We start from the raw sequence: 16,199 nt of genomic DNA on the forward strand, positions 1-16,199 counted from the left end.
TTGGCTTGGTCCAACAGTATCTAGACTATGCAAAGAATGATAAGATGACAACACAAGTGGGTTCCTGGCGGACCAGTTATGGAACAATTCTCAACTGGTATCTTGATATATATGTACAAAAGAAGAGGTATCCAATAATCAAATCAAATCAACAGCGAACAGATTCAAGTCAGGTCTCACCCCTACACAGAAATAGACAGCTGGAACAGGCTGCTTCCCTTCTTAGGGGTAGACATGGTCTTAATCCAGTCCCTCACAGTCTCATCGCTCAAAGATGATCCAAAGTCAAAGCTATCATCCAACTGCTTGATAGCGACGCTCGACGTACGCTCACAGAACACAACGGCAACCTTGATGTACTTGTCGGCAGGGCGCCTGAAGTAGTCAGAGCTTCCGGCGCCGTTTGTCAAATGGAATGTGCTCTTGCACTTATCATCGCCGGTAGCGAGGACCTCGTAGATGTCGACCTCACCACAGCCTGTCTTCCAGCAGCTGCATCCGCTATATTGGCCAGTTCGGGGGATACGGCCGTTGAGAGCCCAGAGGGCGGGCATGTCGCCGTTGAAGCCGGTGTTGCCATCGAAGGGCATCTTGAAGTTGAAGAGGAAGATCTTGTTTGAGCCAGAGAAGCCCTCTGTAATGGGTTAGTGAGTGTTATGTTTAGGTTGAGGGGGGGGTGCCATACTGTAGGCAACGTCAGGGACACGAGAGTAACCGCAGCTCTCGTCACACTTCTCAGAGCTGAAGATGGAGAATTCTTTGTTGGAAGGGATGAAGACGTCCTTGAGGATCTTGGGAGAAGAGGAGCCACCGTTTCCGTTGGCGTTAAGGTAAGAGAGGGAGTTGCCCCAGGTGCTATACTCAGTCAGTATCAAGGTGTGTTGAGATATGCGTAGTAACTCACTTGTCAAAGACTCCAGAACCCTCGCCGCCATAGTTACCCATGAAGATAACATTATCAGCAACACGTCGCTGAGCGTTGTAGTAAGCAGTACGCTTCCAGTGTCCGCCAGGAGTGGCAGTGTACTCCTTTGCCTTTGAGGTAGCCTTGCTCTTGACCTGGTCCACCTTGCTCTTGACATTTTCAACCTTGCTCTTGATCTTTTCCAGTCCAGGCAAGGGGTCAGCCTTTAGCTTCAAGGGCTTCTTCTCATCGACGACGTTCACAGCGTCGGTAGGGGCAGCAGGGATACCAACGGGAGCCGCCTGGGTCGCAGGGCTTCCGTTATAAGTGTTCTCCCAGGATACAACCTGCCCGTTGATGGTGGCGGTAACCCAGTCCCCACGCTTCTTCTTACGTTGTTCGTGGAAATGGCGATGGCCGTGGAGGTGAGGAGAGGGAGCAGAGTCACGCTTCTTCTCGCTGGATCCGAGATTGTAGACTGCAAACTCCTTGAGGTTAAATGGGCCACGAATGTGGACAGACAGCTATGTTTTGTCAGTCTATACTGTGAAATAGCTGAGTGACGGTGAACTTACATCCTCACTCAGAGGTCCAAGAGCACCGTCGTAAGAGAAGGGTTCCTGATCACAAGATCCATCATCTCCCATCTTTGTAACAGCCTTGAAACTTCCACTGCTGGAGAATCCCTCATAGAGAATCTGATCAATAACACCGCAGAACCAGTTTCCGCCTTCGTTGACGGCGCTGCCAGAGCATTGCTGTGTAAGGGCCGTGGCGAGGCCCGTGTAAGCCAGAATGGAAAGATTAGTGACCTTCATGGTTTCAAATCTCTTCCCCTTCAGTCTGAGCGACTATAGAGATATTTGAGACTTATTATCGAGTCGCTGAGATCGTCGATATCGACAATTGCAAGGAGTGTTTCGGTGAATGTCTTCAAAGAGTGGACTCAAAAGACAACAGAGATTCCAACAGATTTTAAGGAGTGACTAGAAGTAAAGACAAAGGAGTGTATAGTTTAACAAAGCAAGAAATGCCGAAAATGCACGACTGATATGTTTCAGTACCAACCTCTAGGAGGAACTCGAAGGATGGGGAGGATTTCCATCCTTCAGTGGGGAGATGGGCGATATTAAAGAGGATCCCAAAAAACACAACTACCATACACATACATACACTACGACTGCTGAGGACTCAAAGGGGTAAAGGAGCCCAGCGTCACCTCCAAGTCTGGGCAGCAGATCTCAATCCTGTTCCTGGTACAACCAAGCCTAGCTAGCAAGCGTAGCTAATAGTGTACGGAGTACGGAGTAAAGATGGCCAAGATAGGTTGGTGGTGTATTTGTTTCAGGCTACGAGGAGACTCTAGAGCCTTAGCCAATTACAGGCGTCAGATGACTTATTGATAGTGGTTAATAAAGGGAACGGCCTGGCCATGCTGCTTTGGGAAGTTGAGGGCATCACAAAGAGCCACGCTTTGGCGCGTGGATGATGGCGCAGCGGTCTTGGCTCTGGGCCGGTCTCTTGCTTTAGGCTGGGGGGCCAAGATGCTTGATTAGACGCCGAGACGCCATATAAGATTGCATTTAGCTGCTGTCTTGACTTTGTGTGATTCTCTCGCATGATGAGTAACAACAGGCAGGTCTGTGTGATGCAAGTGATGGGCCTCATGAAGATCAACGAATATCACACAACCAAGTCACAGCTACTATAACGACGTGGCCAGCATCAACTACCACTACGTACTAACAAATGATCAACATTAGTCGAAACAAAAAAGGCTGGTAGTAGAAAGTGGGTGTGGTCAGTTCCCCTGCAACACCAAGAAAGGCCAACGCTTGTCTAATCTTGGCTTTTCTTGGCGTGTCCCCTAATTTATTTTTTTGCTCAAGGTACCTACGCAGCTACGGAACAATGAAGACGATGAGAATGTCTTTGTTAAGAAGAAAAGTCGGTCTCTGGAATGTCCACGTGCTGCTTGACTCGAGATGCTCTTTTTGACCTATTAGGACATTTCCAACCCCCTCAATTATTAATGTCACATTTAGATAGTGGAGATGAGCATATCACTATTTCACCCTCAACGATGCAGAAAGCCGTCAGTCAGCCATTTAGTTACAATTGTTGAGATAGTCACCGACCGCTCAGGTACAGTTCTCTGTTAACTCAAAAAGACATTAGTTTGAGCCCTGGCTGATTCTAAGTATTCGCCGTTCAATCGTGTCTTACTGGGTCTGTATGGCCTCAATTCAGCCACGACTATAGTAAACAACTCAACTCATCAATACGGAGTCCTCAGCAAAGTCAATGTCCCATATTGAATGTTTCGATCTTTTTTTAATCATGAGATTTCACGTTTTCCGTCAACACATTCATGAAAAAGGCGGGAATTCCGTGAGAAGTCTTCTCTATATCACATTATTTTGAGACATGTTATGCCTGAAGCGGAACTAGCTATAAGTAAAACTAACCGTCAAACTCGACTCGCAAGTCCAAGCTTTTCTGCTTTTATAGTCTTCAAAGCTCCAGATGACATGGCCCTCTATCTCCAAATATTCATGCTTTTCCATTCAAACGTTTCCAGATTATAGTGATACATATCCTTAGTCATCGAAACCACCCCATTCACCATCATCACCACTGTCCTCATTCGCCTGCAATTTCCTCTTCTTGCTACCCTCAATAGCACCGCGGCGGTTGTTCTCCTTTCGTCTTTCATACCCACTCTTGGACGTAATTTTGGCCTTATTTCCACTCCGGCGCGCTTCCACACCTCGCTCCTTGAGCTTTTTGCGGTCTGCCTTGCCGACATTAGGGAGAGCATCTAGGAGCCACTTTTGTACCCCAGCCTCATCTCCTGTTTTGCCAGCCTGCTTCTCGCTTGCAGCAATAACGTTGGCGACCATCTTGACAAAGGGAATGTCCTCCTTGGTGTAGAATGTGACCGCCACGCCACCTTCGCGACCTGCTCGGCCTGTTCGTCCTGCGCGGTGGACGTAGCCCGCGCTGGAGCCGGGGACGTCGTAGTTGACAACACCGTTGACTCCGGCAAAGTCTACACCGCGTGCCAACACGTCTGTTGTGATAAGAACCCAGATGTCTCCAGCACGGAACTTGCGCATGATGGAAGATCGAGCAGAGTCTGTGAGGCCACTGTGAAGGGCAGCAATTCTTGCTGCACCACCAGCCTCAAGGGGGATATCGTATTGCAGTTCCTCGTGCAGAGCAGTCGCTCGGTCAATTGTTTGTGTAAAGACCAAGAAAGGGGGTCGCAGAGGAGGGCCCGAATCATCAGCAGCTGTAGGGTGCAACAGCTGGCGCAATGCCAGTAGTTTACCTTGCTCGGTTGCAGTGTAGATAAGTTTATGGGCAATGTTTGGAACAGCAGTATCCTTGAGACCGACGACGAGCCTCACAAAGGGCTTCGGTGTGATACCCAGCGACTGTGCTCTTGAAGTCAACTTCTCTGCAACCATAGACTCAATGTTTGAGCCCATCGTAGCAGACCAAAATGACACCCTCAAGTCGGGGTTTGTACATGCCGTCCAGTCAGACATCATGGCATCTCGGAAAAGAGGATCAAGCAGAACATCCGCCTCATCCAATATCAAGTCTCTCACAGTAGGCAGAACCTTCTGTGTGCTTGGAGGTCCCGAAGTAAGAAACTTTAGTAGGAGGAAGGGCGTGGTGACCAGAATATCAGCCTTTGTGATTTGCTTGGGCTTATCGTCTGCCTTGTTCTCATCTCCATCCTCAGAATCTGGCTCCTCATCCTCCTCATCCTCAGAGCCGTCTTCCGCCATATCCACTTGCTCGGCTGAAAGTTGTGTATGCTTCTTCATTGAAACGACCTTGAGTCGAGTTCCTTGAGCAAGCTTCTGCCCATCGCTAACAATCTGATGCACCAATTCGCGAGTTGGTGCAACAATAATCGCCTCGAGTTCGTGGATATCGCCGAGCCTTTGCTGCGACCGCCTGCACAAGATGTTGTTTATAGCGGGAACCAAGAAACTAATAGTCTTCCCGCTTCCCGTGGGGGCGATTGCAAGGAAATCGACTCCTGCTTCTAGTCCATCTTCGTCTTTTAGGGCAGCCTGGGGGTTAACGAGAAGAGGAAGACTGCCCATCTGAACTTCAGTAGGAACTCGGTATCCCTGAAAAACAAGGTTATCGGCGACGTTATTTGAGAGACCGTAGGCATTACGCAGCTCGCCAAAAGAGTCCAAAGGTTGCGGGAAGAGCTGCTTCTTTCCATCTTTCTTCACTTCAACAGCAGCCTTCTTCTTTTTCTTGCTCTTCTTGACCTTGGACTGATCCTCCGTCTTGGACAGGAGAGTAATCTTCAATCGATGCGATCGTAGCAGTTGGCGACACTCGTCCTCACTCAACAGTCGAGACGGTCGTGTAGGTTTCGGTACCTGAACAGGCTCCGCCGTATCAACAGCTGCCTTGGCTACAGGCTCTGGCTTGGGGGCAAAGAAGTCGACTTCGGGGAGCTCATCGTGAGCTTCGGGTTCAGGCTCATTCTTTGTTCGCTTTCGCTTCTGGCCGCGGACCTGATCATGGTAGAGCTGAGGGTTTGTGGATGTACCAGCCGAGGGCAGCTTCTGCAAAGAATTGCTAGAGTTTTGGCTATTCTTTTGTGTCTTTTTGGTTCCACGGGATAGAACTTTGAGGATATCCATTATGAAGGAAGGGTATGCGCTATAACGCGTGGTTGAGCTGGAGATCCTTTGTGAAGAAAAGTGCTAGCAACTGAGAATTGTATTCAGAAATTTTGGTGGACCCATGTCGGCTTGACGGAAATTATTGCGGATAGTGGGGGGTGGGTGAACGGTATGTGGCTGGTGTGTGAAAAGAGCCACGCTTGGAGCACCGCCACAGCCGTTGAGATCTGCTAAGGTTACAGGCACCATCCGTTAGTGTTAGTGGGCGCTATGGATGGTTCAGTAAATCCCCGACCCAAGATCGATGGGAAATTGTTTAGCAACTGCATGCTTTTTGAGCATCAGGAACGCTCCATGGGTGATCCATTATGGGGGATATCTCATCCAATGAAACTCTTAGTCTATACAGCAAGACATGTTCGATTAGTGTCGATCTCCGTCATAATCTTATCCAACTTTTTGCTGCGGGCATGAGCATAATGCTTCCCAAGGTTGACGTCACTCTGGCTGCCAGGATAGCCAGCAATCAGGATTTAGAACTCGAAAGCATGGAAAATACATGAAACTTGGTATTTCTGCTTCTGTTTTTCTGTATTTTATGTCTTGCATTCCCCATTCCAATCTGCCTTGCATTGTCACTCTTGCATCTAAAAGCAGATCAGATCTTCAAACTAGTACATATCTCTTCTATCAACACAGACAGCCGCCATCATGCCGACTATGCTTGGTCTCACCAACGATCGCTCGCCTCACGGGCTTAACGCAGAAGAAAGTAAATTTGGTGGCCCCTCCAGCCAAAGAGGCATGGAACTTACCCCGCGCCAACAAAATGGTAGCATTGTATCCGGCATCGAAGGCTCCGACTTCTTCAACGGTGGTGGCAAGCAAAAGGAACACGACGCAGATGAGGAATCAGATGAGGAGAACCTCAAAACCATCAAGGGTCGTAACCTCTCCGCCGTCAAGGAGATGGAGACCCTTCTCTGGCGTGCCCTCTGCGATAAGCCCAAGACTGCCCTCAAATACATCGCCAAGGACGCTGTCATGTCGAACCGCTTCCTCTTCGGCGACCCTGTCCCCCGAACCGCTGACTCTGATCCTTCTCTAGAGGAAGAGATCAAGCACTGTGAGGAGTGGCTCGCCTACAAGATGCACGACCCCCAGCCCGTCGAGATTGGTCTCATGGCGGCTGCCATTGGCTACAAGCTCATCCTCTTCCGCCAACTTGACCAAGGAGATGGCAACTTTGGCATGCAGACCATTCAAGCTACATGTTCGAGCTCCTGGAGGCAACTTGCTAGTGGCGACTGGGAGCTCACTAGTATGTTTGCTGGTTAAACGGTTTGATGATATGGATGATTGCATGATATGGATAGGCGTTAAATGCTGAATGGAGTATTGTTTGGTGATTCGTGCCTAAAGGAGCTACATCATAAATTTGAACAACAGGCTGCATGTACATCAAATATCTATGTGAAATCTTTTGTTATTCATTCAGTTAAATCTGTACGTGGTGAATAATAAGGCATTTATCATGTGACAAACAACGCTTTATTATCCGCTACCTTACCCATGTGAGCCTCTTGATACATTCATGTCAAAACAATCAATACCCACGATTGAACTAAGACGCTGGTAGCTGCCTCCGAACTCAAGCTCTCCAGAGTCCAGGATTGCCCGAAGATCACATATCGATCTAAGAAGTCCAACGTCTTGAGCCAAGACTTTCGATGACAATCTCGAAAGTTGGATCTCCCTTCTTGTTTGGTGGAGTTTTGTCTTTTAAAGTGTCAATAAGACGTTTTAACCTCTGCTGTAACACACGAAACCTCTCTTCAGTACGAGCTTTCCGTCGATATACCAGATCTTCTTCCCCAACAGTACACTCGAGGGAGATAGTTACGCCGCTATTTTTTTCGAAATGTAACTCTTCTATAATTTCTGCAAGTGACATGCTAAAGAAGCTTCGTGCTGGACACCATTGATAACTCGAGTACTACTCGGTGCGGTAGACTGTGAAGTCGATAGCGACCAGGCGGTCAAATACAAGAACTGTAGCAGTAGAGTCAGGGGATGAGCGGCCACTGGCAGTTGGATCATTGCTAGGTTTTTGTTTTTTGCCATGCTTTTGTTCTTGGTCGTAATTTTGCTCTGGGCGGTAGTCTTGCTCTGAGCCGTAACCTTGCTCTAGGTCGTATTCTTCTTCTCTGCCATAATCCTCTTCGTTTAGGTAAGAAGAATATGGTTCTTCATCTCGAAAGGACTCTGGTATAGGTGTATCAGGCCCTCTCCCCACGTCTGGCTGACTATCTTGAATTCCCAAATCCCCTGTGATCGGAGGATTTTTCGATTGCGACTGGCCAACTTGAGAAGCCGATATTGATTGCCTTGGAATCTTTGGTAGTTTCGCATTACTGTTTGAAGCTTCCGCCGGAGAAGAGATGGGATGATCTTGACTTTGGGCATGGCCACTCGTTGAAGATACATTGTGACCCGTGACGACAAGCTTGAATGAAGGTTTCCTTTCTGAAGTCTGCGAGTTTATGGGTGAAAAATTGGCGTTATCTGACGCAGGATCGCCCTTGTTGATTGTTTTACCCAAAGCCATGTTGGGTGCCTCTTCAGTGTTGTCGCGAGGCAATGACGATGATTTGCCGTGGCTGCCAGATCCTTTGATGTCCTTTAGACTGTTTTCTGACTGCTAAGAGATACGTTAGTACTCAGCGAAGCAGAATTGTGATTGCTCAATGCTCTGGGCGTACAGTTGGGTCAATGCCTCGGCTCCTGGCTAGATTAGACTCTCCCACGATATCCGCTGTTTGGAGAGGGATGTTCTCAGGGCAGCTCTTCGAGAACGAGGGAAGACATGGACAGAATCTGCTTGTCTTGGAGGAGGTTCGGTTTGGGTCAGAAGAACTTGCCATGGTTTTGCGGTGGTCCTTGGATTGAGACTGTCCTAGCGATGTGGCCTTCAGAAATTGCGCTTAATCTCTGTATGTTCTGAAGAGTGCTTTATGATGATTAAAGAACGTAGCCTTGCTGTTAGTGACTGATTGTGTCGAAGATATCGTCTTGTGATAGATGTAAGGACGAAGACTGGGTAGGGGCTCTAAATCGATCAATACCTTAGTGAGGCTTCGGTATGGGCCAGGTGTACCTACCTTAGAAGGCATCTCATAATAACCAAGACAAGTTGATCCTCTGGAAGGTGCTACTATCACCTTGTAGAGAGCTTTTCGAAGTTTGTCAAGAAAATAAGGCCGCGCAAGCCGTTCACATCACGAAAAAGTCATTGCTATTATCGAGCAGCCAAGGGTAGGCATCTCTGACCTTCCATGAGCCAGGGCGCCATATCCAATAACAACAGACGCATGCATGGAGCGAAAAGCCCCCAAGACTTGGGTATGTATCAAAGATTTATCCAAAATATCAAGTTCATATATTCCCTTACCACCGCTGATCACCTTGTTATGGTGCTGCAGAGAGACAGACTGAGACAGCTGGGCACTGCTGAAATGATTACACCGAATGTGTATTCTCTAGCATAATAACGATAACATTACTTAAACTCATGACTGTGTTAAGGCCAAAAATCGTTCCAGCACCGAGTGTCATAATCCCCGTGCTCTTGCTGATGGTGAAGTCTATTCTGGCGAAAGATTTGCCGTTGTAGTGGCTACGCTCGAAATTCCCAGCTGGTAGATCACTTCATCGAAGGATCAAATCGAATCTTGACCGACCCGATAGGACTGTATCACGATCTTATTCAAGCCATGCCGCAGGCGGCGGAATCCCAAAACCGAACTCGAATGTTCCTGAGGACACGATGATGACCAACTAATCATCTCCACTTTCTGGTAGTGTAAGAGCATCGCCACGCCTCGTCTGCCGTTCCATGTTTCCAATGTTTCAAGCTCTGTTATCTTCAGCGCGGGGTCAGGGCGTCATTGAGCACGTTGCCAATATCTCGGGGACTCGTGTCGTCATTGATGGGTTTTTAAGTCAACGCCGCAGATTTGTTACTTATAAAAATTCCTTCCCTTCATTTATCGATCCATCTCTCAATCCCTAAGTGGCTCGATACTGATCTCGTAGTCCAGCCTCTTTCCATGGTTCTTCACATCTCGTGTGTCGCTCTCAATACAACGGAGAAACTGCTGACGAATGTTCCCAAAGACAGCTTCGTTGTGCAGATACACTTGCCGGAGACAGAACTTGGGCCCGTATTGGCGTATGCACAGCCCTACTATCATTTCCTTGTCGTTCATGGGCAGAACGTCCATAAACTGCCTGAGGGTCATTGTGAAGAATTCGACCGCCGAAATGCTGAAAGGGTCGCCGTGACTACCATCGTGAAAGGAAAAGGAGAATTGTAGAGGGGTAGAAGTATTTGTAGTATGCCCACGGAGATGCGAGCTCAGTAACCGCCGTGCCGCAGCTGTATCATAAGAGTTGCTGCTGAGCTCTTCGATATCTGGCCCAGACGTGGCAGTAGTATCCTTCTGAGAGAGTGGCGTAGATCCAAGCTTTACAGGCGGCTGGTCTGTAGCTGTCGTTTCTGTTTCTGTTTCATTTTCAGAAATGCGAGAACTGCTATTCTCTCCAGTAGGTGGAACTGATCGTATCGCAGTTTTGAACCCACAGACGATCTCATCCGTGGTATTCCTCTCTGCTTCTAATGATTGTTCCTGGGTTTCATTCGTTCCTGATCCTTCACCCATGGAAGCAACAGGCGCAGGAACAGATTTTCGACTTGACCTCCGAAGCTCTTGTCTGGGAGAAACTGCTCGGGCGACTGATTCAAGCCGAACATTAGGACCTTGAGAGACCGGATCGGCCGTGGGTGCACGAGAACCGTTGAGACGCGGGCTTTTTGTACGCAACGGCGACGTCTCTGATTCTAATAGATGCCTTTTCGTTGCCAGCACAGGCTTTTCAGTGTCAGTAGAGTGGTGCCAGCATTGATCAAGGGAATGCTTACGCTTGTTCTTGAGGGTTGGCTAGATCCACGAGATGCCTCCCGGTTAACATTCTCATTCACATTCTGAACCACACTACGTAGCGACGTCACAGTATTTGAGGGTATAGTCTGACTCTGTACTGTACGTCTTATCTCCTCAAGCGAAGGTAAGTCCGGAGAATCAGCAGGCTCTCTAAAACCATCATGTCAGTAAATATAGCTACCACAATTATTGATGTCAATAGCTCACCTCTTGAGGTAAGATTCACCAGACATCGGTGATGACGGGGGATCGAATATTTGGTATTCGTAATCAGACTCATCGCTGGACAGATCAAGGGCAATAGGCTCGTCAGGCGCATCACCTCGCTCGAAGAGATTGGTACGCCTCTTTTCTTTGCGAACCTTTATGTTGTGTGATCTTCTGTTGTATAGCTGTCGAAAAAACAGCATGGTCAATGTTTTGATGATCCTATACGGAATAGGCAGAAGCTGACTGTCAGTTACTCATTCACCTAAAGACGCGTGAGAAACAATAAGAAGAGACTAGGTAGACTGACTGTCGGGAATCCTGTGGATAACGGTAGTTCTTGGTGTTTGCAGGAGAAACCTCGTCGGGCCAGAAATGAGGGCCATGGTTCTGTCTGACAAGAAAGTCTCTGGCCAACCTGCGAATCTTTTGCTTGCATGGCTCGGAGGACCACTCCAGTATATCTTTGTCGTCGATGATCTTTTCGTCTAGGAAGCGGTTCATGTGAAATTTACGAGCAGTGTTGAACTCATTGAGGAGCTTCTTATCAGCATCATCGCCAAACCCAAGTTCGCCGAGCAGTTTCTTGATCGGAGGCACGTCCTTGGTAGTCCTCGTGCGAGAGGAAAATAGGAATGGCCCGGACCGACGCGCGGTACCTTTCTTCTTTGAGGTCATGATCAGAACGTTGTACGTAGAGGACAATTCAGGGATTTGCAGAACAGGATTAATGAAAGAATGGGACGGCAAAACGGGGGGTTAGGTTATTTAGTTAGATTGGTGGATGCTTCTGCGAACCCCAGATTCCGATACCCCTGTTAGAGCCTCAGAGAAAAGGAGCATGGGTCTTCAGGGAATGTTACAGTGGAGGCATGGTAACTTTCCACACATTACGGCCACCGACAGTTAGATCAGCGGGCCATTGCTGGAAAGTATTGCAAGGCCGGTGCCAGGACTTGCATATTTATAACAGCTGCAGCAAAATATTACACTAGCCATGCACGCTATGATGCTGGTTACTGGTTGCTGGGAGCTGGTCACGGTTACTGGTTGCTGGCTGATGTCTCCCGTCGCTTATTACGCCTGATGGTGTGTGTCGCGCGCGATCAGGCGACGGGCGGATGTAATAAGAGTTCCCGATTTCTTATCAGGAATCGATAACGCATTCAGCCAGACTTTTTAGTATAACTGTAATACAACAATTCATTGTGACATATCGTGCATAAATATTGCATTGTGTAATATTATGACCCATTGTTGAAAGTTGCCCTGCATGCCATCACTGTCTGTCCTTATCTTCCATGTTCTGCAGCCACAATTTTCTGTTGTTTTCTCTTCCCTCCCACAACAAAAAAGCAAACCCGACCTAAGCTATTTCCCTGTTTTTATTTCTCAGGAGGCCCTTCTACCCTTGCGAGACCACGGCACCTTGCATTGCGTAACCACCCGTTCCACTGTTCGCCACCATTTCCACAGTATCAAACACTTTACCGACATTTGAGCTGCTATAACACGCCAAAATCAGACTGCATTGTTTGATCTTGATTCAACCAGTGACTGTCCCCCATAGCCTGGCAAACGCGTGCTCCGGTACCTCATACATACATGTAATCACGTTCCTGGTTTTCTATCGACTGCTCTTAGTTACTATACAGATATGTCATTACAAAAGTCTGGTGCTTAATAAGAAAAATAAAAGATAAAAACCACAGAACAGAACCCTGTTGACACGTTCATACCCGTCAAACCATTAAAAGTCGTTAATCCGCCAATTTCCCAAGAATAGAATAGAATAAAAACACAAAGAAAGAAAGAAAGAAAACGAATTCGCATGCCATCTATCATACTAACTTGAGACTGTATAGTCCATTTCAGATAGAAATTGGCTTGTCCGAAAAGTAAACCCTAAACTGTTGTCTCTGCGCACCAGAATGGCGCTGCATAATAACTCCCAGGCACTCATCTTTGAAGGACTCAAATCCATCTTCGTCGCCGGGCTCGAACTTTTCACACAAGTTGGACATTCGGCCTCTGAGAGACATGTGAAGGGTTCGGCCGTGCCTCAACCCCAACTCCTCAGCCACATCCGCAAGAGACATGTTGAATAAGAAAGATGACGGCTTCCAAGACATGAAGTCAACGCCATTGGCTATGTCGGATCTGATGACGATGACTATTTCACGTCCATGCGGCACTTGTCGCTGTGTATCTTCAGGGTCCAGATTCCCAGAGCGGCTCCTTTGCTGGCTCACAGCACTGGCCTCTGGTCTGACCGTAGACTCTGCGTCCCGCTCCCGACTTGGCCCAGCTTGAACCGTTGGGTTTTTCCTGACCGGCGCCTCAGGTAGCTTTCCTTGAGCTTTAGCGGAGAGGTCAGTGGTAGACGTGCCGCAGGCATCTAGTTCTTGGTCTACACCCGCTGCTATAGCTGCCTCTGTAGTCTGCCTTTCAGCCTGGCGAGCTAGCTCTGCTCTGATAGCTCCGGTTGGAGATTGGCCTTGTGTTTCCCCGGCTGAAATTCTTGAGGTGGAATCATTAGTGGCGGTCGAGGGTTGTTTGCTTTGGCTCGCATTACTTCTGCGCTGAGGTCCAGCTACAACTGGGGGAGGTGACGGAGTTGGGGTTGGGGTCGGGTTCTCGGCAGCTTGAATCTGTTCTTCCGTAGCAGCTCCTGGTCGAAGGACTGGCTTGCTCTGTCTTTTAGAGCTTCGGACTTTGGGACGTAAGCTCTGTGACTTTCTGCCACCTCGAGTACTCTTTGGAGGTTGGCGTGTCGAGTTCGCAGACGTGCTTGCATCTTGTCTGGGGACTTTGGCCTGGCGGCTGAGATCATCGGAGTCTGGCTCGACCGGGCGCTTGCCATTACTCTGTGCCTATGAAAAGATTTAGTCTCGATAAGATGAACGATGAACTTGATAGAATACACTAACAGTTTCAGTGACCTCTGGAGGGCTTGGAGGCACTTCGTACAGGTCTGTCCCGGGAACGCTCTCTGCTTCTTCGGGAATAGGCATCATAGTTCCCTCTGTGTCAGGGACTAGCTGTGAAGATGAAAAGGGCTCCGAGCTTGAGCTCTCATCAGGCGTATCCTGTCGCTGTGCACCAATAATAAAATTGAAAGCAATTCCAAGGCCTGCACAGTGATCGTCTCTTGGGACCATGTCAGACAGCCGTACTTCTGAGGCGGTAGAAATGTTCTTACGTGGACAGCCCTGATGTGTTGGTTCTGGACTGCATGCTCTCAACATCTATAGGGTTGTCGATATTCTGGCCTTTGAGAATATGCGAGTTGTTATCGAGGACTTGGCGTTTGTCGTCAGTCGGCGCATCCAGGAGCTCTAATGGTAAAGTGTCTCTATCGCTAGGCTGTGATGGTAGCTTCGTAGTGGCAGAGTTTGAGGGCTTGTTTCGCTTGTACTCTCGGGCTGCACGCCAAAAGACTTTGATCATGAGACGGCGTATCCTGTTTGAGTCAGTGATAGCTCATCTCTGGGGAATACTGTATGCTTAGTCCATTTGGGTCTGAGCACTTACCGAGAAGAGTCTTTGGAATACTCAAGGCACCTGGTGTTAACGGAGTCGTGCCTCGCAGGCCAGAATTCAGGCCCCTTTCTCTTGGTATCGAGAAAGTCTTTGGTGACCTCTTGGAGTCCTCTCTGGTGAAGAGGCAACCTCCACTTGGTGAGTTTGTATGCAGGTATTTTGGTGCTAGGGGATACAAAAGACTCGATCTGGGCTCTGATGGCCCTTTTAAAGGCGATGTCCTGTTCTTGGCCTGGGTTGCCGTAGCCAAGGGCCTTGCGAAGTTCTGTGAGATGGGGGATAGTGGAAGTTTTTGTAGTTTTGAAGAGTCTGTCAAGGACTTTATGGGGGCTTCCCTGACCTTCGACTTGTTCCATAGTGTTGGAGACAGAAATATATATATTTGAGGCAAACTTGTGCACCCTCTTTATGTGTAGGGAGGTCGCTTTTCAGGTCGGGGACGAATCTTGCCTGATAGACTGATTGAGAGATTGCCTTATTAGGGATAGGATCACATTTGAGCACTCAGTAAACATCCTACCCGTTCATCTGAGGTAAGTACTAAGCTTTTGGACCGAGTTGGAACAAGGTAATATCTGCAGTGAACTTGCGCTTGAACTCTGGGGCAAGCATCGGTAGACCGCGAAAGGATAGGGGTGATCCGCGAACCATCTGGGGGGACGTGACGAGGCAGATTCGCGATAGAAACTTACGTTCAGTTTCAACAACACTTCTAATGCTTCCCCCTAGCTCACAAGTATATAACTTGTACCAGTTGTGTGGCTCAATTTCTCAGAGTGTCAGTCGCCCAATTGACCCATTCTCAATGTCATTGTATTGAAAGATCAACTTCTTAACGACCACCTCAAATTACTCACAATGTTCCGACTGTTTTTGCCATATAACTACGATCAATTTTATCTCTTGCACAGTGAGCAGAAAATTCGAAGCTACATTTTGTAACTTGTTCTGTCCAACCAGGCTGTCGCCTTGTTCACAGAACCAACAGCCAACATGCATATTCACAAACCGTAGCAGCAGGGGTTTTAATCAGAAAAATGTAGAAACTCCACTCCACCATAATAGGCTGAGTTTGCCTTTTTTTAAAATAGCCTTTGCTTTTTTCTCTTCCTAAAGAGATATTATTAGTCTCGTTACCACACATGAGGCCTCTATATAGGCCAGACAAGGGGTTTTGCTATGAGTTTCAGTCTGCTAATTTACTTAAGATAGAAATTTCAATGAGAAGACTCTAGAAGCCTACTAGGGTTAATTTCTACCTATGGAAATGTTTCAGCTCGTCCCAAACGAGGTGACAATGGTACCAACCTTGCCTCCTTGACTCCTTGACAGCTGGGCAGGTTGTCACTCTTGCGGGCACCATGATCAGCTCACCGTCTTTTGTCTCATAAAATCTGCTTGACAGGTTTAGTTTGCTTTTTCCCAGTTGACGTGTCAGGGTGATGACAAAGGGGTGATCTGTTTTAGGTGTTGACATCAACACTGCAAGATGGTTCAGCACGCTTTATCCTGGCAGTCACAGATCGCGACTGTCCACTCACACTTTGTCGTATGCCTTGGGTGGTAACGGTCACAGACCATCTTAACTTATGAAAACTCTTCATATCAGATCATCGTGAAACATCACATCGTCCTGTCTCCTCCTCTGTCGTTATCCATTGCAACGAGGTAGCGTGAATCTCAGATTCTCTAGCTCATAAGGCTATCTATCTGATCCTAGACAGCTAAGCTAAGGAGATTCGGTTGTTTCCTAGCGAACTCCGCAATAGTAGTTTAAACATGAGGTACGGAGTAGGGTCTGGCGGGTTGCACTGCCATTGTGAGCATTGAGAACCAACTGTAAGGCAACTGGGTCTCAAAAGGGGAGTCGCCGACCTC

At 48.0% G+C, this 16,199-nt stretch overlaps 6 protein-coding genes across 6 annotated transcripts; 1 reads left to right on the top strand and 5 right to left on the bottom strand.

Annotated features, from left to right (window-relative positions):
• Positions 1 to 182: 182 nt before the first annotated feature.
• On the bottom strand, positions 183 to 1,722 carry FTJAE_3030 (TOS1; the record flags this gene model as incomplete). The annotated part of the gene is made up of 4 exons (XM_037349285.1): positions 183 to 634; positions 686 to 855; positions 905 to 1,428; positions 1,480 to 1,722. 4 exons carry the CDS (start codon positions 1,720 to 1,722, stop codon positions 183 to 185), a joined length of 1,389 nt encoding a protein of 462 aa, XP_037209943.1.
• Positions 1,723 to 3,504: 1,782 nt separating this feature from the next.
• Positions 3,505 to 5,586, bottom strand: FTJAE_3031 (ATP-dependent RNA helicase ROK1; the record flags this gene model as incomplete). Its single annotated transcript, XM_037349286.1, has 1 exon — positions 3,505 to 5,586. One exon carries the CDS (start codon positions 5,584 to 5,586, stop codon positions 3,505 to 3,507), a length of 2,082 nt encoding a protein of 693 aa, XP_037209944.1.
• A 693-nt stretch (positions 5,587 to 6,279) lies between these two features.
• On the top strand, positions 6,280 to 6,906 carry FTJAE_3032 (uncharacterized protein; the record flags this gene model as incomplete). The annotated part of the gene is made up of 1 exon (XM_037349287.1): positions 6,280 to 6,906. One exon carries the CDS (start codon positions 6,280 to 6,282, stop codon positions 6,904 to 6,906), a length of 627 nt encoding a protein of 208 aa, XP_037209945.1.
• A 658-nt stretch (positions 6,907 to 7,564) lies between these two features.
• Positions 7,565 to 8,492, bottom strand: FTJAE_3033 (uncharacterized protein; the record flags this gene model as incomplete). The annotated part of the gene is made up of 2 exons (XM_037349288.1): positions 7,565 to 8,269; positions 8,331 to 8,492. 2 exons carry the CDS (start codon positions 8,490 to 8,492, stop codon positions 7,565 to 7,567), a joined length of 867 nt encoding a protein of 288 aa, XP_037209946.1.
• Positions 8,493 to 9,629: 1,137 nt separating this feature from the next.
• FTJAE_3034 (uncharacterized protein) lies at positions 9,630 to 11,456 on the bottom strand (the record flags this gene model as incomplete). The annotated part of the gene is made up of 4 exons (XM_037349289.1): positions 9,630 to 10,499; positions 10,550 to 10,721; positions 10,779 to 11,000; positions 11,089 to 11,456. 4 exons carry the CDS (start codon positions 11,454 to 11,456, stop codon positions 9,630 to 9,632), a joined length of 1,632 nt encoding a protein of 543 aa, XP_037209947.1.
• Positions 11,457 to 12,649: 1,193 nt separating this feature from the next.
• Positions 12,650 to 14,677, bottom strand: FTJAE_3035 (uncharacterized protein; the record flags this gene model as incomplete). The annotated part of the gene is made up of 4 exons (XM_037349290.1): positions 12,650 to 13,651; positions 13,709 to 13,928; positions 13,981 to 14,241; positions 14,313 to 14,677. 4 exons carry the CDS (start codon positions 14,675 to 14,677, stop codon positions 12,650 to 12,652), a joined length of 1,848 nt encoding a protein of 615 aa, XP_037209948.1.
• Between the last annotated feature and the right edge of the window lie 1,522 nt (positions 14,678 to 16,199).

This window comes from Fusarium tjaetaba (genome assembly GCF_013396195.1).
Source record: "Fusarium tjaetaba strain NRRL 66243 chromosome Unknown NRRL66243_c0000060, whole genome shotgun sequence".
NCBI classification, from domain to species: Eukaryota; Fungi; Ascomycota; class Sordariomycetes; order Hypocreales; family Nectriaceae; genus Fusarium; species Fusarium tjaetaba.